The sequence below is a fragment of the Peromyscus maniculatus genome, chromosome 1 (assembly GCF_049852395.1).
Source record: "Peromyscus maniculatus bairdii isolate BWxNUB_F1_BW_parent chromosome 1, HU_Pman_BW_mat_3.1, whole genome shotgun sequence".
In the NCBI taxonomy this organism is placed as follows: Eukaryota; Metazoa; Chordata; class Mammalia; order Rodentia; family Cricetidae; genus Peromyscus; species Peromyscus maniculatus.
This window is the reverse complement of record NC_134852.1, coordinates 7,537,622-7,564,252: the sequence shown is the minus strand read 5'-3', so window position 1 is coordinate 7,564,252 and position 26,631 is coordinate 7,537,622. Positions and strand designations below refer to the sequence as shown.

The following is a 26,631-nucleotide window of genomic DNA, read 5'->3' as shown; positions in this document are numbered from 1 at the left end:
AAGATTGCAAATCGATCTATATCTGTCACCATGCACAAAACTCAAGTCCAAGTGGATCAAAGACCTCAACATAAATCCAGTTACTTGGAACCTGATAGAAGGGAAAGTAGGAAGTAGTCTTGAATGCACTGGCACTAGAAATCGTTTACTAAATCTAACACCAGTAGCCAGACACTGAGAGCAACAATTAATAAATCAGACCTCCTGAAAATGAGAAGCTTTTGTAGGGAAAAGGACACTGTCAAGAAGACAAAATGACAGCCTACAGAATGGAAAAAGATCTTCACCAACTACATACCTAACAGAGGGCTGATCTCCAGAATACATAAAAAACTCAAGAAACTAGACATCAAAATACTTAACATACCAATTAAAAAAATGGGCTATAGAGTTAAAACTGAATTCTCAATAGAAGAAGCTCATATGGCTGAAATACATTTAAGGAATTGCTCAACATCCTTAATCATCAGGGAAATGAAAATCAAAATGACTCTAAGACACCATCTTACACCTGTCAGAATGGCTAACATCAAAAACACTGGAGACTGCTTATGTGGAGAGAATGTGGAGAAGGGGAATATTCCTCCACTGTTGGTGGGAATGCAAACTGGTACACCTACTGTGGATATCATTTATGGTGGGTTCTCAGAAAATTGGAAAACAATCTTCCTCAAAATCCAGCTACACCACTCTTGGGCATATACCCAAGGATTGTTCAATCATACCACAAAAACACATGCTCAGCTATGTTCATAGCAGCAGCATTATTTATAAAGCCAGTACCTGGAAACAACCTAGATGCCCCTCAAGTCAAGAATGGATAAAGAAAATGTGGTACATATACACAAAGGAATACTACTCAGCAGAGAAAAACAATGACATCATGAGGTTCATATGCAAATGGATGGAAGTAGAAAAAATTTTCCTGAGCGAGGTAACCCAGACTCAGAAGACAAACATGGTATGTACTCACTCATAAGTGGATGCTAGATTTAAAGCAAAGGATAGCCAGACTGCAACCCACAGCTCCTGGGAGGTTAGTTAGTAAAGAGGTCTGTAGGAATGACACAGTCACTGCCCAGTGACTGAAATGGATGTGATCTACATGAGCAGACTAGGGGTGATGGGGGGCAATGAAGGGCAAAAGTCAGAGGAAAGAGAGCTTAGGTTCCAGCTGGATCAGGAACAGAGTGGAAGATCAAGGAAAGCAATACCATGATAAATGAAGACACCGTGCAAATAGAAAAAATCAGTGTAGTACGTTTTGTTCCCCAGGAATCCACAATTATGATTCCACAATTGACTACTGGCAATGGTCAAGAGTTCCACTCCCTCCAGTCATTCAATTCCTCACACAGACACATCTACTCTGCTTCATATTCACTACCCTTGCCCCAGAAATGAGCAGGCCACTGAAGGGCATTAATTGAACATGGCACAATATGATACTATGTGCCTGAGCTGACCTACCCTGGGAATCAGAAGGCTGAATACCTTAACTGTCATCATAGAATCCTCATCCTGTGACTGATGGAAGCAGATACAGAGATCCACGACTGGGTCCCAGGCAGAGCTCTAGGAGTCCAATTGACAAGAGAGAGGAGGGATTCTATGAGCAAGAGAAATCAAGACCATGATAGGAAAAACTACAGAGACAACTAGCCAAACTAGTGGCAACACATGAACTGTGAACCAATAGCTGAGGAGCCCCAAGGGTACTGGACTAGGCCCTCTTCATAAGTGAGACAGTTGTTAAGCTTGAACTGTTTCGGGGGCCCCCAGGAAGTGGGACTGTGACCTGTCTCTAGTGCATGAGCCAGCTCTTTGGAACCTAACGCCTATGGTGAGACACTTTTTCACATCCTTGGCATAGGGAGGAGGGGCTTAGACCTGCTCAGATGAATGAGCCAGGCTCTGCTGACTCCCCATGAAAGATATTGCTTTGGAGAAGGTGGGAATGGGGGGGTAGATTGGGGGAAAGGCTGGGGAGTATGAGGAGGGAGGACAGGAGAATCTGTGACTGATATGTAGTATCAATGGAAAATGTCTTAATTAAAATAAATAAATAAATAAATAAATAAATAAATAAATAAATAAACAAATAAATAAATAAAAAGAGATATATTAATAGCTGGAGGCCCATACTTAGCATCTTCAGGACTAGAAGGGACCCTTATAACTCATTGCATATATGTTAAAAATCTTTCAAGAGTTTTAAAAGTCTATACAATACAGGATATTACACATGTTTCCAGATAACATTTTGTGTTCAGATTCTGCAAAAGTGTTTCTAAGCTAATCTGTCTCAGTCTGGGCCTTCAGTGAGGCTGGTGCCCTGAGCCCCTGCTTGGATAGGCCACAGTGGGACCCACTCCCCACTGAAACCCAGGCTTCCCACACCCTACTCACCCCCTTCCTGACTTTCTTCTGGTGCCTGAGTGTGAGGAGAAGGGAGAGGGTGAGGAGTAAGAGCAGTAGGAAGTCGGCCACAGAAACCCCCATCACAGGAGATATCTTTCCAGTGCTATGAGCCAAGGGACATCATGAATGAGGAATTGTGAATGATAATCTACTGTGTGAAAATGAAAAAAACAATCAGAGAATCAGAGTCTGCATGGAGCTGCACTAGGTCCCCTGCATCTATATTATGGTTGTTGGATTGGTGTTTGTGGTGATTTCTGACAGTAGTGATGAAAGTGTATCTGACACATTGGCCTGCCTTTAGGATGCTCTTCTTTCTATTGGGTGACCTCAACCAACCTTGATGTGACTGTCTATGTCTGATGTTATGGTATCTTATTGTGCCACGTTCAGTTGATGCCCCTCAGTGGCCTGCTCTTTTCTGGGGCAGGGGTAGTGAATCTGAAGCAGAGTGGAGATGTGGGGGAGGACTTGAATGAGTGGAGGGAGGGGAAGCTGCAATTAGAATGCACTGTATGAATGAACAATAGATAGATGATAGATAGATAGATAGATAGATAGATAGATAGATAGATAGATAGATAGAGAGATAAAAGTAGGTAGGTAGATAGATAGATAGATAGATAGATAGATAGATAGATAGATAGAAAGGTAGATAGATACATAGATAGATAGATAGATAGATAGATAGATAGATAGATAGATAGAAAGATAGATGATAGATAGGGAGATAGAGAGATAGATAGAGGTAGGTAGATGATAGATAGATAGATAGATAGATAGATAGATAGATAGATAGATAGATAGATATAGATAGATAGATAGATAGATTAATAGATAGATAGATAGATAGATAGATAGATAGATAGATAGATAGATAGATAGATAGATATAGATAGATAGATAGATAGATAGATGATAGATAGAAAACCTACTGTGTGAGTACCCCATGTTGGGTCTTTGTATTTGCTGTATCTCATTCTCACAGCCATGCAACACATGACCATCTCTGAATACTTTCAGTCAGTTTTCCTGCCCTAGATCAGCCTGAAGGATGATGCATAGCTGAGGACTGAGTCCAGGATATCTGCCCTCCCACTTTGTTCCATACACTAGAGTTAAACCTCATGAACAGGAAGGAAAGATCCTGAATGTCCTGTCCTAGCCCTGTACCATACCCCAACACAATGTCTTCAACACAGTTTTAGATGGGTAGAACCACTTTGGAACAGAGTTCTAGAATCTTTCTCTATAAGTATGTGAAACAGATGAGATCATCATTAAAAGGAATTATCTCAGGAGCCCTGGATGCTCAGACATATCACACTTTATGGTCTCAACCTGTGTCAGGTGCACCATGATACCACAGAGAGTCTGAGGCTTCCTCACCTGAGACCAGCAGCTCCAGGACGTCGCTCCCTTCTGACCACACCTGAGAGTTATTTGTGTAATAGCCATAGCATCTGAACCTCCACCTCTGGCTGGAGGTCACTGGACCCACTGGAAACTCAGCCAGGAACATCCCAGTGTGTGTGCATCTTGAGCTCAGAGGGATGGAGAACTTCTGACCATTCTTAGTTAAAATGAACCAGTCATATCTCTGACTTGAGGTACAAGAGAGGGTCACAGACCCTCTTAAGTTTACAACAGGATTTTGCATGGTTGACAGTGTGGGTTTGTTGTAGACTCCTAGAAGAAATACACATGGAAAATTAAAGAGGATCACAAAGTCTGAATTGTCTCCCATGGCTGTCCTTTGATGGGAGGTAGTGTTAGTGTAGTCTTTTCTTGAAAGTGACATCTGGGGTTAAGATTTCTGGTGTCTTCTCACCTGTCACCACCACCTCTAAGGGGTCACTGCGCTGTGACCAGACCATCCCACAGAGGTGTGAGTGTAACAGTGATATCGACCTGCCTGCACTTGTGTCGCAGATGGAATGATGAGTTTTACCTTATTGTTGTGAGGTATTGGGGCCTGTTGGTCCCAGGGTCCCAGGCTTCCCTCTTTATATATCACATATATGAGGGTTTCTTGGGTAGTCTGACACCAGATGGTAACAGGACTCCTTAAGGTGATCACAGAGCCAGGATGAGCCCAGATGGTGGGTTTGTGAAGGGTCCCTGCAAAGAAGTAGGGGGGAAAAGTAGCATCTGTTAGGAGAATATCACAGAGAAGGTCACATTTGCAGGGACATGTAATCTGATCTGCAATACCAAAAGGACACATAAAGATCACACTTTTCTCCGGATCTTAGGTTCTATTGTTACTATCAATCCTGGTTTCCACAACTCAAGTCTAGATGTATCACATATTTTATGACATTGGGTTCAGTAGTCTTGGCTCTCATTCACCCATCACATACCAGGTCCTTTCCTGGGATCCTGCATCAGTTGTAATGTCCATCAAAGGGAAGTCGTGCATTTCCTTACCTGAGACCAGAAGCTCTAAGATGCGACTGGGAACTGACGACATCTGGGAGCTGCTCAAGTAATACCCATAGCATGTGAACCTCCACCTCTGGTTGGGGGTCACAGGACCCACTGTGAACAGAGCACCAAATAGCTCAGGGTGTATATTCTGTGAGGGCAAAGCCAGAGAGAACTTCATATTTCTTCATCAGAATGAACCTGTCATATGGATGATGAGACACACATTGAAGGGTCATATTTCCTCTTGTTGTCACCCCTGGGCTGGGAAGGGCTGACAGGCTCACACTGCTCTGGTGAACTCCTAAGAGAGAAGAGGGCAAGAAACATACATGAATGTGTAGTGTGTTTAAACAGTCCTTCAGATCAACTCAACATAACAATAGTTCCCAAATCCACTTCCTGACAACTATCTGTCCACACACAAAGGCCTTTATTTATTAATTTTAATAACATTTGCTGTATCCTCATATGCCCGCATGAGCAATATGAGAAGCATTTTCTCCTCTTCACATATTTAAAAGGGGACCCCACTGTGAACTTACTCCTTTCCGCAAGGCAGATGCTGGGGTTGTAGAGGGGTCCTCTCACCTGTCACCACAAGATCCAAGTAGTCTCTGTGTTCTAATGCACCATTGGGGCTCTTATATTCACACCTATAGTGGCCTCCATTGTTCCATTCAACTGATGAGATAGAGAATTTGACCAAGTTCTCGGTTTCTATTAGGGTTGTTGGTAACAAGCAATCTGGAATTCCTTCTTTGCAGAGACGGTATTCCTTGGCCTCTAAGGGCCCTTGACAGAAGAATGTCACTTGGTTTCCAGTCATTACCACATTTCTTGGAAGTGCTCGGAGTATAGGTTTAAAGAGGAACCCTGCAAGGAAAATGACAATTGGTTCCCCAAACTCCCTCTCAGATATGAGCTCTCAGACCCAGGACATTCTCAGGCACACCCAGCAGCAGCCCACACCTATTTTTCTCCATCTTCTCTGTTCAGGAGTTTTCTGTGGTCCCCAAAAATGATGTTCAATCTGGGACAGCTGTGAAGACACTCACCTGCCAATGCTGGGATCCAGAGGACCAGATGACTCAGTGCTGCAAAAGAGATACCTGTGTTTGTACTGAAATATCAGAAAACCCTCAACTTCCAGACATCTAAGCTGCTGAGATTTCCTGAGGGCACAAGGAATGCCTGTAGGGTGGATTCCCTCTCAGACAAGAATTCTCCCTCCCCATCTTGGCATCTCATCAACACACAGCAGGGATGTGAGAAAAGTTTTCATGGCATCTTCCAATTACCACAAGTTTGCAGAGAGTTGGTCCCTTTGTCAAATGGAAAGAAACAAATTGTATAAGCTATGAAGGCTGTCTTCTCCTTCATGTCATGAAGATGTAAAAAGAGTATCCCTTGAGGAACAGGAACTCCTCTTCTCAGACACATGATGCTTCTTTTACCAGTGCTGTGGTGGGTTGGGCTACAGAATATGTGGCTTCTGCCTCTTTCTGGTCCTCTAGTTTTTGTGTTGGTTTCTGAGACAGAATCTCTTGAATCTCATGCAGTTTTCAGTCTTCTTCCTCTTATCTCTCAGCTTCATGTGGACTGGGATTACAAACGCAAATCTGATTGTGGTCTCTTCTTAAAGATCATGTCCGTTTTAAACATCCACTTCTGCCTGAATGCTCCCAGTGACCATGGTCCAAGACATAACATAAAATGAACATTGTGATATTGACCCGTCCAGCAGGCCAGGTTATTCGAGGTTCTCGAGGAGGGACCACCTGTGAATCAATGGGGGGCGAGAGGGAAAGGAGACCAAGCGCGTGAAGAAAGACAAAGCAGTCTGAGTTGCGTCAAGGCCTCGTTTATTGACTGGGTGTTAGAGCTTATAAACAGGGCTTCAGGTAGGGAGGGGGAGCAGGAGTGAGGAGAGGACAAAGAAAATTCCTAAGGAGGGTCAGCAGGAGGTCACTTTGGTCCCAGGCCCCTGCAGCTAGCTGATTTAAAGAGGTTTATTTAATCCTACATTCCTAGGTTAGACTAAAAGCCTCTTATTTACACGAGGCTTGATAAATTGTGGCAGGTAACACAAGGTTCAAGACACAGCTGTCCAGAGTCGGTCTCCAACATGATATTCCGATGCCGCCCCCCTCACCTGAGGGTGCGCAGAGCTGGTCTTTTTCTCTCAGAGGTTCTTCTTGGTTTTCCTTGACTCCAACAGCCAGATCAAACTCATGGATGTTTTCCCATCCAGCCCTAGAGATCCTTTGTGAATGTTGTGTGAACTTTTCCTCCAGAAATATGAACAATGCCTACTCATCCCAACTGTGACAGAAACAGGCAAGACTCTGAAAAATTTTAACTGGTAAATCAAAAAGTTATATTAGGGTTCCTTAGAAGCAAGTGGTCAAATGTCTTTGTTCTTGTTTTTGTTTCTGTTTTTGTGTTGAGAAAGGATAACAGTGTAGTTCTGACTGTCCCAAAACTCACTATGTAGACTAGACAAGATCCACCAATCAGTTTCAACTCCCAACTGTTGATGCCAATGTGGTCCTCTATGCTAAGCAATATTTGAAACTTTTCAGTGTTTATATCTCTGAAAAAAGCTTTGCCTGAAACTTTTAACTGCCTGTGCTTCTGAGAAGAGAGGAGTAGCATCAGGACCCTCTATAATATAAAATAAAACTACTGTGTATAATCAGAGCTACAGCGACTTCAACTGGCCAATGGTCATGTCATGCCTGGGAAGCATTGACTCACAAGGGAAGATGCAGGTTGATGCTCCTGGGAGGATATAGCAGCAGGGCCACACTGAGCACCTTATCTATCAGTTCTTGTAGATGAACACAGAGGAAACTATCAGGCTTTCTTAGGTTTTCCCTATTGTTGTGATGAAATACTATGACCAAAAGGCAAATTAGAGAGAAACATGTTTATTTGGCTTACACTTCAGTAATGCTGTTCATCACTAAGGAAGTCAAGACAGGAAACCAAATAGGGCAGGAACTGATGTAGAAGCCATGAAGGGGAACTGTTTACTGGCTTGCTTTTTCTGGAATGCTCAGCCCAGGTTCTTATTGAACCCAGGACCAGTAGCCCAGGGATATCACCACCCACCATGATGTCCTTTCCCCATTGACACTAATTGAGAAAATGCCTTGGATCTGAGTCTCACTGATGCATTTCCTCAGCTGGGTCTTGTTCATCTGATGACTCTAACTTGTGTCAAGTTGACACAAAAACCCAGCCAGTATACCTGACTGCTTGCAAAGTAGACCTACAAACATGTCACCTCAAAGCCACATCCTTTCCTTCTTCTTCATCACCAACATCTTAAATAACTTTAAAAGTCTCACAGTCTTTACAGATTCAAAACATAAAATTTTAGTCCCTTTAAAAAAAGCAATCTCGTAAAATCCAAAGTCTTTTAAAATGCAAAGTCTTTCAACCATGGGCTCCAATAAAATAACTTCAATAGGGAAGAGTCAGGAGACAGTCATGATCAAATCAAAGCAAAATGAAAATTGGAACCCTCCAATATCTGGGTTCCATTCACATTGTTCTGTAATCCTCCAAAGGGCTGGGGTCACTTCTCTGGCTCTGACCTCTGCAGTACACACAGCTCATGTTCTAGGCTCTGACTCACTCCTCTCCACAGCTGCTGTTGTTCTTGGTGGTCATTCCATTGTACTGGCATCTCAAAGCCACAGGGGTCCTCTGCTGCAAATGGGCTTCACTTTCACCAATATCCTCTCATGGACTCTCCTCATCATGCAAAGCTTCAAATTCTTTGCAAGACCCCTTCAGTGCTGAGGCTTCAAATGCCAGTAAGGGTGCACCATAACCAAAAGGCCTCTCCTTTCTGGTCATAATGTCAATCCTCAGCTAATCTTTATGACCCCTTCATGCCTTCAGAACCAGTACCAACTGGGAGACTTATACACATTACCAAGTCAGGCTGCCTCACCATGTCCAACCTTGGCTGCCTCTAGATCACAGCTTCTCTGTGATCTCAGGAAATACTTCCAGGCAGATTTCACCTCAGTGATGCTGCTCTCTTCTTAATCTCTGCTAGTATCTCAACTCTAGCTGACCAGCTTCAATTTTCCCAGTACCATAAAGGTTTTACTTCAGTAATTCTGGTATCTGGTTAATTACCACTGATTCTTCAGCTCTAGCTGACCCCAACCACAGGATTGCTTTACTAACTCTTGTATCTTGTTAATCACCAATGATTCTTCAGAACAGGCTAACCAGAACTACAGGATTGCTTTAGTAGTTCTGGTATCTTGTTGACCACAGTTGATTTTTCAGCCCCAGATAACCAGAATCACATGTTCTTAATTCAAAAATAGAATGGCCTTCATATTATCTTTAAATTTCCCTCTGATACTTTACAAGCCAATCAGGCCTCCATTTTCTGCACTTCTCTCAATATTCTTATCTTCCAAGTTCCCAAAGAACATCCCACCATTGAGGTCTCTCAACACTCAATGGCTCTTCTAGTCCAAAGTTCCAGTTTCCTCCCACAATCCTCCCAAAAACATAGTCAGGTCTGTCACAGCAATAACCCACTATGCTGGTACTAATTGGTCTTAGTTAGGTTTTCTATTGCTGTGAAAAACACCATGACCGAAAGGTAAGTTGTGGAGGAAAGTGTTTATTTGATTTATTCTTCAGAATTGCTGTTCATTATTAAAGGAAGTTGGGACAGGTAATCAAACAGGACAGGTTACTGTAGGGAGGAGCTGATGCAGAGGTCATGGGGTGGTACTGCTTACTGGCTTGCTACCCATGGCTTGCTCAGTCCACCTACTTATAGACCCCAGGACCAGCAGTCCAGTGAAGGCACAACCTACCAAGCGTGAGAATTTTCCCGTTGATCACTAATTGAGAAAATGACTGACAGTTGGATTTCATGAAGGCATTTCCTCAACTGAGTTTCCTTCCTCAGATGTCTCTAACTGTGTCAAGTCGACACAAAAAAACAGGCAGCCTACAGAGAAATGGAGATGGAAACATGGTATTCTCATGGTTCTGTATTTGATAGTATTCTGCTAAAAAAAATCTCCTATAGATTTATTGGACTTTTCTTACCAAAATACATGAATTTTATAGGTACATCATCTCAGCATTCTTACCATTTTGGTATTCTTAGTTCACTGTTCAGAATCCTTCTGGATTTTGTGAAGGTTGATGTTGATTGAATGCCTGTTTATAAACAAATGTCCATTCCAACTTAAATGTTGTTAGCATCTCAACTATGAACTACAGCATCATGGTGACTGTCTAATATCAGTGTCATTTTCACCTCATTTATGGGTTCATAATGGCTTGTGACTTGGAGGAACTAGGATTGGTTAGCTTTCAGGGTGTTTTACAATGTACATGGAAACATAGTGATTTTGGTTATGTAAATGTTATGTTTAAAGGGGCCAAGTCTGCTCTCGTGTTTTGTAAAGTGTTGTAGGCAAATGGATGGATCCAGGAAAAAAACATCCTGAGTGAGGTAACCCAGACTCAGAAAGACAAACACGGTATGTACTCACTCATAGGTGGATACTAGATGTAAAACAAAGGATGACAGGACTGCTACTCACAACTCCAGTGAGGCCACCTAGTAAAGAGGACCCTAAGAAAGACACAGGGATTGCCCAACAACAGAGAAATGGATGAGATCTACATGAGTAAAGTGGACATGGGGGGGTAATAAAGGGCAAGGGTCGAGGGAAAAAGAGCTTAGGGGAACAGGCAATCCTGGCTGGATCAACAACAGAGAGAGAGAACAAGGAAAGAGAGACCATGATAAATGAAGACCCCCTGGGAATAGGAAGAAGCAAAGTCCTAGATTGGACCCCAGAAAACCACAAAGATACCTCTACAATAGAAAACTGGCAATAGTCTAGAGAAAGCCCAAACTTACCTACTCTGGTGATGGTATGGCCAGACACCCTAACTGTCCGGGTAGAACTCTCATCCAATGACTGATGGAAGCAGATGCAGAGATCCTCAGCCAAGCCCCAGGTGGAGCTCCAGGAGACCAATCAGTGAGAAAGAGCAGGGATTGTATGAGTGAGAATTGTTGAGACCTTGATTGGAAAAAGCACAGGGACAAATAGCTAGTGGAAACACATGAACTATGAACCAATAGCGGAGGATCCCCCTACTGGACCAGGACCTCCAGATAAGTGAGAGAGTGGATTAGCTTGAATTGCTTGGGAGGACCCCAGGCAGTGGGACAGCAACCTGTCCTTAGTGCAAGAGTTGGCTGTTTGGAGCCTGGGACCTATGCAGAGACATATTGCTCAGCCTGGGTGAAGGGAGGAGGGCACTGGACCTGCCTTGACTGAATCTACCAGGCTGATCTGAATCCCCAGGGAAGTCCTTGCCTAGGAGGAAATGGGAATGGGGGGTGGTTTTGGGGGAGGCCAAGGAGAGCGCAGGATGAGGGAGGTCAGAGGATATGTATGTACAATTAAATTCAATTATAAAATGATAACAAATGTAAAGGTCACCAAACTACACTTATGAGCATAAAAGCAGAACTGAAAACCAAGTTCCCAAAATGCAGAACTTTCTGTGTTCAAGGAAGGAGATTAACATTATGCAATCCTTGGACCTGCACTTGTGAAGGATCATTGCAGGGAGACTTCCTCTTCTGTGGTTGGGTGGGTCGGTTCAGGGCTCCAAAAGATTGTTAGTAGCTATGCTCTATCTGTCCATGGGTACTGGGATAGCTCATCTTGCTATCAGTTGCCCACATTGACAGCAAAATAGACTTATTCAAGCTCATATCCACAGACATGTTATCTCATATGTAGGTATCAGTTTCACTTTGAAAGTCAGAGTGAACCCTTCCCTGGGAGCAGAGTAGCCAGTAGCTCATGCAGCTACTTCAAGGTATTATCTCCATCACTAATTCTACAGATTGACCATGAAAATATCAAACTCAAGCATTGCTTTTCCCTTCAATATGTATCAGTTCATTTTCTGTTTCTATACCTTAACAATTGACACTGTATCATTATAAAGAAATGTGGTTAGCTTAGTTGGTAATTTGGGGAGATGTAAATCCAGTACTAAGCAACCTGACCTGCTTATCGTCTGATGTAGATGTTGTATGCTGTGGCACAGAATGCTAGAGGATCTAAAAGGAAATGCCCAGGGAAAGAAAGGAAAGATTGCATTATGCACATTGAATTGTGTACTCATATATTCCAGTAGGAATTCATCATGGTCTAAGGGAGATAAAGTAGAAATGTAGGAGGGTGGTGGTCACATGTATATCAATTTTTTTTTTATTTGGTATGATATTAAAGATCTCTCGAGGACAGAGAGGCTCTTGATGCACAGTGTGGTATGTGGTGACATATAGTAAAGGAAAACATCACCTGGGACTGAGCAAAAGCAGAAGATATACAGAGGTGAGAACCCAAATCTCACTGGTAGGACTAGGTGCTCCCCCATATCATGGCCTTAAAATAAATGAATGACAATTCTTCAAAAGTCCACAAGAAGTAGAGGTTTAGAGACTTAGTGTGGTGGTGGAAGAGCTCTTCACCCCAACATTTGAGATTTTCCTGCACCAAATCACTTTAGCTTGCTGGATCTGTTATCAAAAGTGATATACAAAATTAAGCAATGAACTTTCTTGTAAAAAACACCTAAGATCCTCAAGTTTATTTTCAAGACTTAGTCACCAGACCAGGTATATTATAGTCTCTCCTCTTCACTTCTAGGATGAATTCAGGGTCCTTCTCTGCCTGTGACTAGCCTCAAACAGTAAAATCCCAAGATTGTGGGGATGAGGCCAGACATGATGATCCAGATGAGGTTCTCCATTGTGTGATCCTGGGGGGCTGTGAGCCTGTAGATTGTTGACAAACAGGTCAGGACCAACCAAAGCCAGCATAAAATAACTGGATTTCCAATCTGAGCAGTGCCCTCCTCTTTATACAATTTGACCTTCTGTTTTGATGCCCTAAGCAGAATTACTCTTTTCTCAGGCATAAGATTCCTAGGTCAGTTATCATGGGTTACCTTCTGGGCTCACAAAGGTTTGGATCACCTCACCTGATCTGGATGGGGACACTGGAGTATGACAACAGGTAAGGAGATGAACATTGAAAGGTAAAGCATATGCAAGAATACCCAGGGTCTGAGGTCACAGCAGTCATGGAGGATTCTGCCTCATGATATGGAACTTGAGACTTGTATGGAAGGGCTGCACCTTCCTTGAACAGAAAGAAAGTGTTCGCTGAGACTGATGATTGACACAGCAGGGTCACATTCTCTCTTAAGGACACAGTAGTCCCAGGATGCACTGGGAGATTAGGTGTGAGGGGGATGTCCTACAGAGAAGACAAATGAGAGTGAAGGACTACAGTCATGTTCTGAGGCCCTGTTTCAGAACCTAGTCTTTGTATTTTAACAGACAGCCCCTTGTCCATTCTCTTGTGCCTAGACCTGTTATCTGTGTGAGGCTCATCATCATTTGGATGATGAATCCCTTGTCTCCCCCTAGCTGAACTTGGCCAGAATTGGTCCACACTAAGTGACTACATTCCTCACCTGTGATCAGGATGTCTAGAGTGTCACTAGGGGCTGACCACACAGAGGATAAGGTGTGTGCACCAAGGCATCGATACTGACCATCACTGGAGAAATTCACAGAGCCTAAGATGAAGTTGTCATGGAAATATTCAGCATGAGGCTGGTGGAATGAGACCTGGGGGGCATCACTTTCACCCTCCTTGGACAGAGCAATTTTGTTATAACTCGTCTCAGAGGAACACTGGAGAGTTAGGTATTCTTCACGGGCCATGACAGATCCTTTGTAGGGTCATCAGGGAGAGCTTTCTTGAGATTCCTAGCAGAAGGAAAGACAGGAAGTCTTCCATCTGACCTTTGCAATTCTTTCAATATCCCATCCTGCTCTGACATCTCCATGTCTTTTCGTACCCTGGGCCTTAGCAGACAAGAGCTCGCTTCAGCTATCATGTCCACAAAGCCTCCTTGGGTTTTCTACAGGGTATATGAGAAAGTGTTTCTGATGTCTAACAGTTGAGTGAATGAAAAGTCTCATGCTAGACATGTATCTCAATTGGTTACTGGACTCTGACAACATATGTGGGGCATTACAACAGTATCCATAACATCTGAAGGGCCAACTCCTGCTGATGCCACAGACATGTCAGGAAACAGAGCCTGGGACTGTTCACTGTGGATGGTCTGTGCCTTTTGGGACCTGGAGAACTTAGAATATGCACCAGTGAAAATGAAACCACTGTAGAATTTTGATGAGACACTGGAGGGTCACATTACTACCTGATGTCACCACAGGGCTGTGATAGGCTGACAAAGTAGGCTTGCCATGGTAGACACCTGGGAGAGGAGCAGTCAGCCTGTTAAATAAAATACAGCCCAAACTGTATCCAGCAGATGGGCTCTGGAAGTATACTTATGGAAGAATACTTCCTGAGGAATGAGGCAAAGGTTGTGACACTTAGTGTCCTCTCACCTGCCATCAGCAGCTCCAGTGTGTCACTGTGCTCTGACCAACCAGCAGATTGGTAAGAGTAACAGTGATATTTCCTTCATGATTTTTTTCTATAGATCCTCTGGAGAACATGGCCCTGTGAGGAATATCTTTTGGAGTTTGATGGTTCCCTGCTATGCCCAGGTTTAGTGAGGACACCTCCAAGAACATTGACAGCTGGTTCCCCAGAACTCCCCCTCAGACAGAAGCTGTCAGACCCAGGAAGTTTCAGGCATCCCCACTATCAGCTCACACCTGTTGTTTTTATATGATCTGTTCAGGACAGGACTGTGGTCTCCACCATGGATGTCCAATCAGGGAAAGCTGGGAAGATACTCACCCACTTGCACTGGTTTCCTGAGACCCAGATTCAGTCCTGCAAGAGAGTTAACTTTGAGTGTTTGCCCTGAAACATGAGCAGGCTCTCCACTTCCAAATGTCTTCTAAGTTGCTGAGACTTCCTGAGGACCCAAGGCATGGTTGTGAGGTAGATTCACTCTCAGACTAGAATTCTCCCTACCAGTCTTTACATCTCACCAAGATACAGCACAGATATCAGAAAGGTTGTCATGGCATCTTCCAGTTACCACAAGTTTGCAGATAGTTGTTCTCCTTGCCAAATGGACAGACACAAAGTGTATGGATTATGTAGGGTAGTTTCTCCTTCATGTCAGGAGTATGAATTAATAGCAGCCCTTCGGAAAGAGGAACTGCTCTTCCCAGGCACCTGACTCTTTTTTTCCCAGTGCTGTGATGGGTTGGGCTACAGAATATGTGGCTTCTGTCTCTTGGTCGTTTCTTGGTTTCTATTTTTGTCTCTTAGACCGAAACTCTTGAATTTCATGCAAATGTCAGACTCCTCCTGCTCCCTCAACTTCCTTTGGCCTGAGATTACAAATATAAATCTGAAGTGGTCTCTTCTTTCAGAACATCTCCATTGTAACCATCTACATATGCCTGGATGTTGCCAATCTCCTTGAACCAGGACTTAAGAGGGAATAAACCTAATGATTTCCTGAGCCAACATTATCTCTAAGGGATTCAGGTCTGGACTTTTTCTCTCAAGATTTCTTCTTGGATCTCCTTCATTCCTTCAGCCAAACTAAACTCATGGCCTGTTTCCTACCCTGCCCCTGGACAAGCTTTATTGACATGTGAACTTGTCCTGAGGATACAAGAACAATGTCTACTCACCCCAGATGATACACAAGTGACAGAAACGAAGACAAGTCTCCGCACAAAACTAGCTGGTGAACCAATGAGATATATGAGGGTTCCCATGAATCATATGTTCAATCTTTTTTGGTTTTGGTGTTGTCCTTTGCTTTGGGGATTTAAGTTGGTGTTGCTTATGTCTGTTTCATACAGGGTCTCACTGTAAAACTCTGGGTGTCTTGGAACTCACTATGTACACCAGGATATATCAACCAACCAGTCCCACCTTACAACTGTTGAGAAGAGTGTGGTCCTCTATGACAAGCAATATTGGAAATAAATTAGTGGTTATATCCCTAGAAAAAAGCTTTGCACTGTAACATTTACTTGTCTATAGTTCTGATGGGTGAGGAGTGGCAACCATAGGGCAACTCGGGTCCTCAAAGTCCAGCCTGCCTGAAGCATCCATAGGCTGCCTGATGTCAAACAGCTCAGGTAGGTGAAAGACACCTACAGGGCAGCCTGGGACCTGTTGTTCAGGAGGGCCAAAGAACCCCATCGATCACCCTGGGTCCTCATGGTGACAATATGATGATGAGCAAGTATGTGGTGGTAAAATGTGAGAGGAAGAGAGGAGGTGATGTTCATGGGCTGTGGTGAGAGGCCGTTCTGAAGAAGTGAGAGCAGGGAGGGATGGGCAGATGCTTCTACCAGGGCTATGCTGATCTGGATAAATTGTACTGCCACCCAGGCCTGGATGACATCCAAGCCAGAAACTATGTCTGGGTCTGGTCCTATCACAGTTGAGGTCTGTGTTGTCCATGGGCTACAGTGCCAGCAAAGGCCACACAAATGCCCAGGGACTAGGCGACCTCTTGTGGCCATTTTGTTGTTCAAAGTACATGCTGCCACTGGGTCCATAATGTCCTCTGCATCAGGGCTGCTGATGAGAACCATGTCTGGGTCTGTAGCCTTACCACATCCAGGGTCTGTGTTGATGTCCATGGCTATTGATACCATTCAAGGCCATGCCGATTCTAGGCGTCTAGACTGCCAAATGGGGCCATGTTGGTGTCTGAGAGACACACTTCCACATGGGGCTTTTTGATCACAGTAGCCTGTGCTACCACCTAGGGCGATGGTGACATCTGTGCCTGGTCTGCTGCTAAGGACCATGTCTGGGTCTGTGGTCCTATCACAGTTGAGGTCTGTGTTGTCCATGGCTCGTGGTGCCACCAAAGGCCAAAAGGATGCCCAGGGTCTAGGCCACATCCTATGACCATGTTGGTGTCAAAGGGACTTTGTCTGATGGGGCCAAGGTGTCACCTGGGTCAGGGCTGTTGCTGAGGACCCTGTCTGGGTCTCTGGTCCTACTGCAGCCAAAGTCTGTGTTGATATCTTTGGCTCCTGACACCATAAAAAGCAGTGCTGATAGCAGGGGGTCAGGTCCACCAGCAGTGGCCATGATTGAATCCTAGAGCCTTGCTGCCATTGGGATCATGCCAATGCATGGGGAGTGCCCAGCCACGTGGGAGCAGGCTTTGGCTTCTGCTGTGGATCAGGTCTAGTCTGGGGCCCCAAAGCAGCCAGGATCTGTGGTGTTGCTCACAGCTTCTGTTGCCACATTGTGTGATAGAAACCAAGCGTTTTGAAATACAATGCCATGCTGAGCCAGCTCTGTCCCTTCCTGACCCTGCCTATTAATGGACACTGGATATCTGGCACTGTCTCCCCATGAGAGAGCTGACTCTAGCATTCAGGAGAAATTACCCCAATACTCACCACAGGCATAGCGGTCCTGGCCCTATTGTTATGAGCCAAGAAGTGCTGGTTCTGTCCCTTGCCTGAGTGTGTGGCCCCAATGTCCCAAACCAACCAGATCATCTACCACTCAGACCCACATTCTGGGTCCACCCTAACAGCTGTCCCATCAACGACTTTCTGAAGTGCATGAACGGCCTGGACCTGCGGAATGATCACCACAGGATCTGCATAACTCACAGCACAAACAGGCTGTCCAAGAGAAGCTTCTATGATGGTCCAGTGATGAAGGTGGACCAGAAACCAGAGGCTGAAATCAGACTCATTGCAATGAACATATTGTGGGTAGGCTGATTGGACAAAAGAGGTGTACTGCATGACACACCACAGCTCCTGATGCCACTCAGATAAATGAAGAGGTGTTGGAAAGATGGAGGACTGAGGTTGGTGTTATGTTTGTTTTTAATTTATTTGGGAGAACCAACTTCAGGAGTTGAGGGTGGATATGGAGGGACTGGGAGATGAGCGGAATTGGGGTACATGATGAGAATCTTCCAAAGAATTGAAAAATAATTATGTTGAAATAAATAAGTAATTTAGCAGAAAACTCACAAAGTGTGTGTAATGTATACTGACTGGACAGAGAGTACAATATTTTGGGGGCATCATTGTGTTTTCTCATTCTTTTAATTCTGTAATTGGAAATGAACTCACTATTTTCTGTTGTTGTGTTGAGACAAATTCCTTCTTCATAATAACAACAACCTCCAACCAAAAAAAATGTGCACATAAAGCATAATGGAGATTATAGTGGTTTATATTAAAGTAAAATATCACATGGGATTGAGGAAAATTAGAATATATAAAGAGGTGAGGACCCAAAACTCACTGGTGGGACGATATGTTCCCCACATTATAGGATGAAAAGAAAGGAAGGAAAAATCTTCAAATCCACACCAAGGTAGAACGGAAGACCTCTAATGTGGTGGTAGAATAGCCAGCTGTCCCAATATTCAGGATTTTTCTGCACCCAAAATAATTTCATTGGCAGGTGAGTGTCTTCACAGTTGTCCCAGATTGAACATCGTTTATGGGGATCACAGATAACTCCTGAACAGAGCAGATTGAGAACAACAAGTGTGGGCTGATGCTGGGGATGCCTGAGAATGTCCTGGGTCTGAGAGCTCATATCTGAGAGGGAGTTTGGGGAACCAATTGTCATTTTTCTTGCAGGGGTCTTCTCTAAACCTATACTCAGAGCAGTTCCAAGAAATGTGGTAACCACTGGAAACCAAGTGACATTCTTCTGTCAAGGGCCCTTAGAGGCTAAGGAATACCGTCTCTGCAAAGAAGGAAGTCAGGATTGCTTGGTACCAACAACCCTTATAGAAACTGAGAACTTGGCCAAATTCTCTATCTCATCAATTGAATGGAACAATGGAGGCCAATATAGGTGTGAATATAAGAGCCCCAATGGTGCATTAGAACTCAGTGACTACTTGGATCTTGTGGTGACAGGTGAGAGGACCCCTCTACAAGCCCAGCATTTTCCTTGAGGAAAGGAGTATGTTCACAGCAGGGTCCCCTTTTTAAATATATGAAGAGGGGAACATCCTTCTTATATGGGTCATATGGGCACATGAGGGTACGGCAAACATTATTGAAATTAATCAATCGAGGCCTTTGTCTGTGGTCAGATAGTTGTCAGGAATTAGATTTGGGAACTGTCGTAAGGTTGAGTTGGTCTGAAGGTCTGTTTATACACACTACACATTCATGTATGTTTCTTGCCCTCTTCTTTCTTAGGAGTTCACCAGAGCAGTGTGACCCTGTCAGCCCTTCCCAGCCCAGTGGTGACTGCAGGAGGAAATGTGACCCTGCAATGTGTGTCACATCATCTATATGACAGGTTCATTCTGATGAAGGAAGATGAGAAGTTCTCCCCGGCTTTGCCCTCACAGAATATACACCCTGAGCTATATGGAGCTGTGTTCACAGTGGGTCCTGTGATCCCCAGCCAGAGGTGGAGGTTCACATGCTATGGGTATTTCTCCAGCAACTCCCATTGGGACCATGTCAGTGCAAGTGGAGTGCACAGCCAGTTGGGAGCAGGCTTTGGCTGCTGGTGTGGATCAGGTCTGGGTCTGGGGCCCAACAGGAGCCAGGATCTGTGGTGCTGCTCACAGCTTGTGTTACCACAGTGGGTCATAGGAACCAGGTGTTTTGAAATCCAATGCCATGCTGAGCCAGCTCTGTCCCTCCCTGACCCTGCCATAGTTGGCCCTCCTTCTTGATGGACTGAGGAGATCGGCCACTGTCTCCCCATGGGAGGGCAGACTCTAGCATTCAGGAGAAATTACCCCAACACTCACCACAGGGATGGCAGACCTGGCCCTAGTGGTATTGGCCAAGGTGTGTTGGCTCTGCCCCTTGGCTGAGTGTGTGGCCCCAATGTCCCAAACCAACCAGCTCTTCTACCACTCAGACACACATTCTGGCCCCACCCTAACAGCTGTCCCATCCACGACTTTCTAAAGTGCATGAAGTGCTGGACCTGCCGAATGATCATCACAGGATCTGTATAACTCAGGCCACAAACAGGCTGTCCAAGAGATGTTTCTATGGTGGCCCAGTGATGAAGGTGGACCAGGAACCAGAGGCTGAAACCAAACTCATTGCAATGAACATATTGTGGGTGGGCTGATTGGACAAAAGGGGTGGACTGCATGACACACCACATCTCCTGATGCCACTAGGATAAATGAAGAGGTTTTGGAAAGATAGAGGAGTGAGTTGGCTGTTATGTTTGTTTTTAATTTATTTGGAAGACCCTACTGCAGGAGTCGAGGGTAGATATTGAGGGACTGGGAGATGAGCAAAATTGGGGTGCTTGATGAGAATCTTCCAAAGAATTGAAAAATAATTATGTTTTAAAATAAATAAGTATATTATCAGAAACCTCACAAAGTGTGTGTGATGTATACTGACTGGATTGAGAGTGCAATGTTTTGGGGGCATCATTGTATTTTGTCATTCTTTTAATTCTGCAATTGGAAATGAACTCACTATTTTCTGTTGTTGTTGTTGGGTTGAGACAAATTCCTTCTTCATAATAACAACAACCTCAAACAAAAATGTGCACATAAAGCACAGTGAAGATTATAGTGGTTTATAATAAAGGAAAACATCACATGGGACTGAGGAAAATTAGAACATATAAAGAGATGAAGACCCAAAACTCACTGGTGGGACGTTATGTTCCCCACATTATAGAATGAAAAGAAAGAATGGAAAAATCTTCAAATCCACAGCAAGGTAGAATGGAAGACCTTTAATGTGGTGGTAGAATAGTCAGCTGCCCCAATATTCAGGATTTTTCTGCACCCAAAATAATTTCCTTGATCATTTCTCACAACTGATGCCCAATATTAAACATGGAATCTTCTGGTAAATAACACCTGAGATTCTCAAATTTATTTCCCAGACTTGGTCACCAGGCACGGACTATGGCTGTCTCTCTTCTTCACTTCTAGGATGCATTCAGGGACCTTCTCTGGCTGTGGCAAGCCTCAAACAGCACAATCCCAAGAACTATGAGGATCAAGCCAGCTATGACCATCCGGATGAGGTTCTCCACTGTGTGATCCTGGGACTGTGAGGCTGGAGATCGTGAACAGAGATGTCAGGACCAACGAAAGCCACCATAAGATGACTGAATTTTCACTCTGACAGCTCCCTCCCCTGTCTAGTTCCATGTCCTAAGCAGAATTCTGGTTCCATGCCATAAGCAGAATTTTCCTTCTTAATCTGTCATGGCTCCTGACATGTTTTGTGGTTGGCTTATGGTCTCAGGCATCCCTGAGAAAAAAAGATTTCCTGGGTGTGTGCAGTGCTCTATGGAAGTGATACTTTTTGTCAAGTTTCATCTTTTATATTCTATAGATTCACATTATTCTAATCATATAACATCATGAAAATGTGGGAAGAACTCTTTCTCTGCAGTAGCAGCTTCCTTCTGTTCTTTGACTTGATTTCTTCAGCCTGACTATGCTCTGAGTTCAGAACCGCTGGTCAAGGCTCTTCTTTGAAACAGAGTTTATCTGATTACAGAGAGCTCAGATGGAAAAATGTCATTTCTGCCTTCACAGTAGAGGAGCTTTCCTGTGCTCCCAGCCCAGTCTGCAGTATAGAAGCCAGGAAGATAATACCCCCAGGAAAATAACCTGCACTGACTCAAGAGCTGAGGACCCGACATCTAGCCACATAGTCTAATTCTCAGGGTCCCCTGAATATCATCAGGTGGTCAAAATAGTGACAGTCTGGGCTTCTCTTCCTGCACCACCCCACAAGGTTGCCATGATGCTTCTGTCCTAAATCATTAAAGAATAGGCCAGTATTAAGCAAGTAAATATTTATTTTTTAATTAAATAATACTTGTATCCATATTGCAGTGGCTATATGGTCTCTAGAAGAGAAACCATTACTGCAATGTTCCTAACCAAATATAATTTCTAACTTCATTCTAAATGCTTATCCTTATACCCACAGGTAAGTGTAGCTCTCACCCCTCATCTGAAAAGCTTATTTCACAATAGATGTGGGAAATCATAGAGATGAACAACTATCCAGAGAGTTACAGGCCTCTGACCACACATGAGGGTTATTTATATAGTATCTGTAACATCTGAAGGGCTCATTCTTGCTGGATGTCACAAAGGTCTTCAAAACTGGTCAAAATGGGAATATGTGGAGAAGGTGTTCCTAGTCCAGACACACACTTTTTTGTTTTTCAAAACAGGGTGTCTCTGGGCAGCTCTTGCTGTCCTAGAATTCACTTTGTAGACCAGTTTGGCCTTGAACTCAGAGATTCAACTTTCTCTGCCTCCCAAGAGCTGGGATTAAAGGCTTGTGCTACCACTGCCTGTCCAAAATGGATACTTTTAAAACACAAATATTATACCTAAGATTTAAGAAACATTAAGGAACTCATACATCTGGCTCTTAAAATACATTCCATATCCCCTCCTGCTCTGAAAGTGCCAAGACCTCTCATAATCTGGGCCTTCAGCAATTATGGTTTTGAACCCTCCTTGAGGTAGAAGGGCTTATGACAAAGGATTTCTGGTGGCAGTTGAGTGAATGATGAGATGTCCTCACCTGAGAAATGTAGCTCCAATGGGTCACTGGCCTCTGACCACACATGTGAGGTATTTGCATAGTATCCATAACATCTGAAGGGACCACTATTGCTGGATGTCATGGAGATCTCAGGAAACAGAGCTAAGGACTGTCGGGTATGTATGAGCTGTGCTTTTTGGGACCTAGAGAACTTCAGATCTTCCCCAGTCAAAATGAATGTATCATATCCTTTGGAAGAGACACACTGAAGGGTTACATTCCCAACTGAGGTCATCACAGGGCAGGGAAAAGCTGACAGAGTAGGTTTGCCATGGTAGACACCTAGAAAAAGAGGACAGAGCCTGTTAAATGATACATTGTCTGCAGCAGCTGGGCTATGACTGAAAATGTTTAGAGATGTATTTCCTGAGGGAAAATGTAGAGGGCACAATGTACTCATGCTCACAAATAATATGAGAGAAATCAGAAATGTTACTCATGTAGTGGGTCTGCTCAATAGAGGAGATAATTACCTGTTTTCTAGAAAGAAAGCTAGGAATGGATGTTGTTAATACCCAGGTGACCTTTCCATCTGTAGATCCAAACCTCACCTGAATCCCTCATGATGTTTATCACAGACTCTCCTCCCTAGACCTTTATCATTGTCATTCATTATTAAAGCTCATCCTTTGGGGAGACGTCACATACACTTTTTAGCCTGCTGACATTGGCATTACCTCAGTCAGAGACAACACCAGAACAAAGCCCCTTAAGACACAAAATCAATCTTCATGTTCAAATGTACTTTGAGTTGAGTTTTGATGTAATTATGCCTGGTTGTTCAAAGGGTTTCGATTACACCAGTAATCTTTTTTTTTTTTTTGCAGAATTGTTCTGTGTTTAAATTTACTTGCAATAAGTGACCTGGATTCAGACTTTTAAGAGTGTGAACTGGCAATGTCTATGTCAGCCTGATGTGAATTTTTCTTATTACTTCATGTGGGTCATTTCCCTGTAAACAGCTTTCAGGGTCCCCCACAGGAAAAGGTTAGGACTGTGACCCTTTGTGTCCACTCACCTGTCACCACCAGCTCCAGGGAGTCACTGTGCTGTGTCCACCCAGCAGAGGTATAACAGTAACAGTAATATCGTCCTGCATTGTGTTCACTCATGAATGGGATGAAAAACTTGGCCTTGTGATCATGCACTGGTGCAGTTATTCTGTTCCAGGGTGGTGAGCTTCCTTCTTTATACAGGATATGGATTTGGGTGTCTTTACTTCCCTCACACCAGATTGTCACAGGATTCCCTGAGGTGATCACAGAGCCCGGCTCAGCCCAGATGGTGGGATTCTGGAGGGTTCCTAAAAAGAGTGAGAGAGATGAGGGATTTTAACAGTTGTACAGTGATTGTGAAACTCTGACTTGAACCTTGAAGAACAGAAGGACACATGGATCCATCTGGAGATCCATATCGTTGCTGAACCTCCCATGTTCTATTATCAATACACCTCTCATTGGTTTCTGTATCTTGACTCCCACAGTCTGCATCTGTATCTGTGGGCTAATCCACCTGTCCTTCCCTGTGCTCACCTTACATTTTAGCCTCCATGGGAAACCTGTTTCAGGTTCAGTGTCATTCATCAGAGAGACTGGGGCTTACACTTAAGACTTAGAGACTGAGAGAAAGGCGTATCCTTAATTAAAATGAACCAGTTGCATCTCTGATTTGAGATACATGAGAGGATCACAGAGCCTTCTAATATAACAACAGTGTTTGGCAGTGTAAACAGGGTGGTTTATTTTAGACACCTCGGAGAGATACATATGAAATATTAAATGGGTTCACACAGTCTGGATTGTTCCCCAGACCTGACTTACACATGGGGATATAGTCAGAGCACACTTTTATCTTAACAGTCACATCTGGGTATCCACATGACTCCAGAGTATTCAAACACTTTTATCCACCAGCTCCATGATGTCCTGCATTCTGACAAGCCAGCAAAGTTGTGAGAGTAGCAGCAATATCGGCCTGCAGTGTAATCACAGAAGGGATGGTTAATTTTGTCTAATTCTTGTGATTCTTTTGGGTCTTTCTGCCCCGGGATTATAGTCTTCTCTCTTTGTGTAGCACATATGTTTGGGTTCTTGACGTCCCCTCACATCACATGGTTATAGGACTCTCTGTTGTGATCACAGAGCCAGGCTTAGCTGGGAATATGAAGGGTCCCAGAAAAGAAGTAGAAAGAAAGGAGGTGCATCTGTTAGGAGAATTGCACAGAGAAGGTCACCATTGCAGGGACACATAGGCTGATCTGCAAAATTAAAAGGACACATAAAGACCACTGTAGCCGAAGTTTTCCTGTGTCCTGTCCAGCCAGTAGTCAGGTTAAATCTCTCTTTCCATAGCCCAGCCTCTCAATCAATGACCTCACATCAGGTCCTTTCCTGGGATCCTGGTTCACTTGAAATGTCCATCAAAGGAAAGTTCTGTACTTCCTTACCTGAGACCAGAAGCTCTAATTCGGGACTGGGAACCGACCACAGCTGGAAGTTGCTGGAGAAATACCCATAGCATGTGAACCTCCACCTCTGGCTGGGGATCACAGGACCCACTGTGAACACAGCTCCATATAGCTCAGGGTGTATATTCTGTGAGGGCAAAGTCGGGGAGAACTTCTCATCTTCCTTCATCAGAATGAACCTGTCATATAGATGATGTGACACACATTGCAGGGTCACATTTCCTCCTGCAGTCACCACTGGGCTGGGAAGGGCTGACAGGGTGACACTGCTCTGGTGAACTCCTAAGAAAGAATAGTGCAAGAAACATATATGAATTTGTAGTGTGTCTAAACAGACCTTCAGATGAACTCAACATAATGACGGTTCCCAAATCCACTTCCTGACAACTATCTGACCACAGACAAAGGCCTCGATTGATTAATTTCAATAATGTTTGCCGTACCCTCATGTGCCCATATGACCCATATAAGAAGGATGTTCCCCTCTTCATATATTTAAAAAGGGGACCCTGCTGTGAACATACTCCTTTCCTCAAGGAAAATGCTGGGCTTGTAGAGGGGTCCTCTCACCTGTCACCACAAGATCCAAGTAGTCACTGAGTTCTAATGCACCATTGGGGCTCTTATATTCACACCTATATTGGCCTCCATTGTTCCATTCAATTGATGAGATAGAGAATTTGGCCAAGTTCTCAGTTTCTATAAGGGTTGTTGGTACCAAGCAATCCTGACTTCCTTCTTTGCAGAGACGGTATTCCTTAGCCTCTAAGGGCCCTTGACAGAAGAATGTCACTTGGTTTCCAGTGGTTACCACATTTCTTGGAACTGCTCTGAGTATAGGTTTAGAGAAGACCCCTGCAAGAAAAATGACAATTGGTTCCCCAAACTCCCTCTCAGATATGAGCTCTCAGACCCAGGACATTCTCAGGCATCCCCAGCATCAGCCCACACTTGTTGTTCTCAATCTGCTCTGTCCAGGAGTTATCTGTGATCCCCATAAACGATGTTCAATCTGGGACAACTGTGAAGACACTCACCTGCCAATGATGGCATCCAGAGGACCAGATGATTCAGTGCTGCAAAAGAGATTCCTGTTTTTGCACTGAAATATCAGAAGGCATCCACTTCCCAGCCATTTAAGCTACTGTGCCTTCCTGCTGGCACAGGCATGGCTGTGGGGTGGATTCCCTCTCAAACGAGAATTATCCCTCCCTATCTGGGCATCTCACCTACACACAGCATGGCTGAGAGAAACGTTGTCATGGCATCTTCCAATTACCACAACTTTCCAGATAGTTGGTCCCTTTGCCAAATGAAAAAAAACAAAGTATATGGGCTATGAAGGCTGTCTTCTTCTTATTGGTGTCATGAAGATGTAATAAGAGCAGCCCTTGAGGAAGACGAACTCCTCTTCCCAGACATATGATGCTTCTTTCTCCAGTGCTGTGGTGGGTTGGGCTACAGAATATGGGGCTACTTCCTCTTTCTGGTCCTTTAGTTTTTGTGTTGGTTTCTGAGACAGAATCTCTTGAATCTCATGCAGTTTTCAGTCTTCTTCCCCTTATCCCTCAGCTTCATGTGGACTGGGATTACAACCCCAAATCTCATTGTGGTTTCAACTTGCAGAACATGTCCATGTAAAACATCCACTTCTGCCTGAATGCTCCCAGTGACCTAGGACCAA

General features: G+C 44.0%; 2 protein-coding genes across 2 annotated transcripts; both read right to left on the bottom strand.

Moving 5' to 3' along the window:
- Window positions 1-3,757: 3,757 nt before the first annotated feature.
- On the bottom strand, window positions 3,758-13,672 carry LOC143269842 (leukocyte immunoglobulin-like receptor subfamily A member 5). The gene is made up of 5 exons (XM_076557189.1): window positions 13,420-13,672; window positions 12,889-12,939; window positions 5,440-5,724; window positions 4,852-4,962; window positions 3,758-4,110 (listed from the first exon to the last, which is right to left on the bottom strand). Exons 1-5 carry the CDS (start codon window positions 13,670-13,672, stop codon window positions 3,758-3,760), a joined length of 1,053 nt encoding a protein of 350 aa, XP_076413304.1.
- Window positions 13,673-23,323: 9,651 nt separating this feature from the next.
- Window positions 23,324-26,631, bottom strand: LOC143272785 (paired immunoglobulin-like receptor B). Its single transcript, XM_076568744.1, has 5 exons — window positions 26,177-26,631; window positions 25,985-26,023; window positions 25,518-25,802; window positions 24,927-25,229; window positions 23,324-23,783 (listed from the first exon to the last, which is right to left on the bottom strand). Exons 1-5 carry the CDS (start codon window positions 26,208-26,210, stop codon window positions 23,446-23,448), a joined length of 999 nt encoding a protein of 332 aa, XP_076424859.1. The 5' UTR covers window positions 26,211-26,631; the 3' UTR covers window positions 23,324-23,445.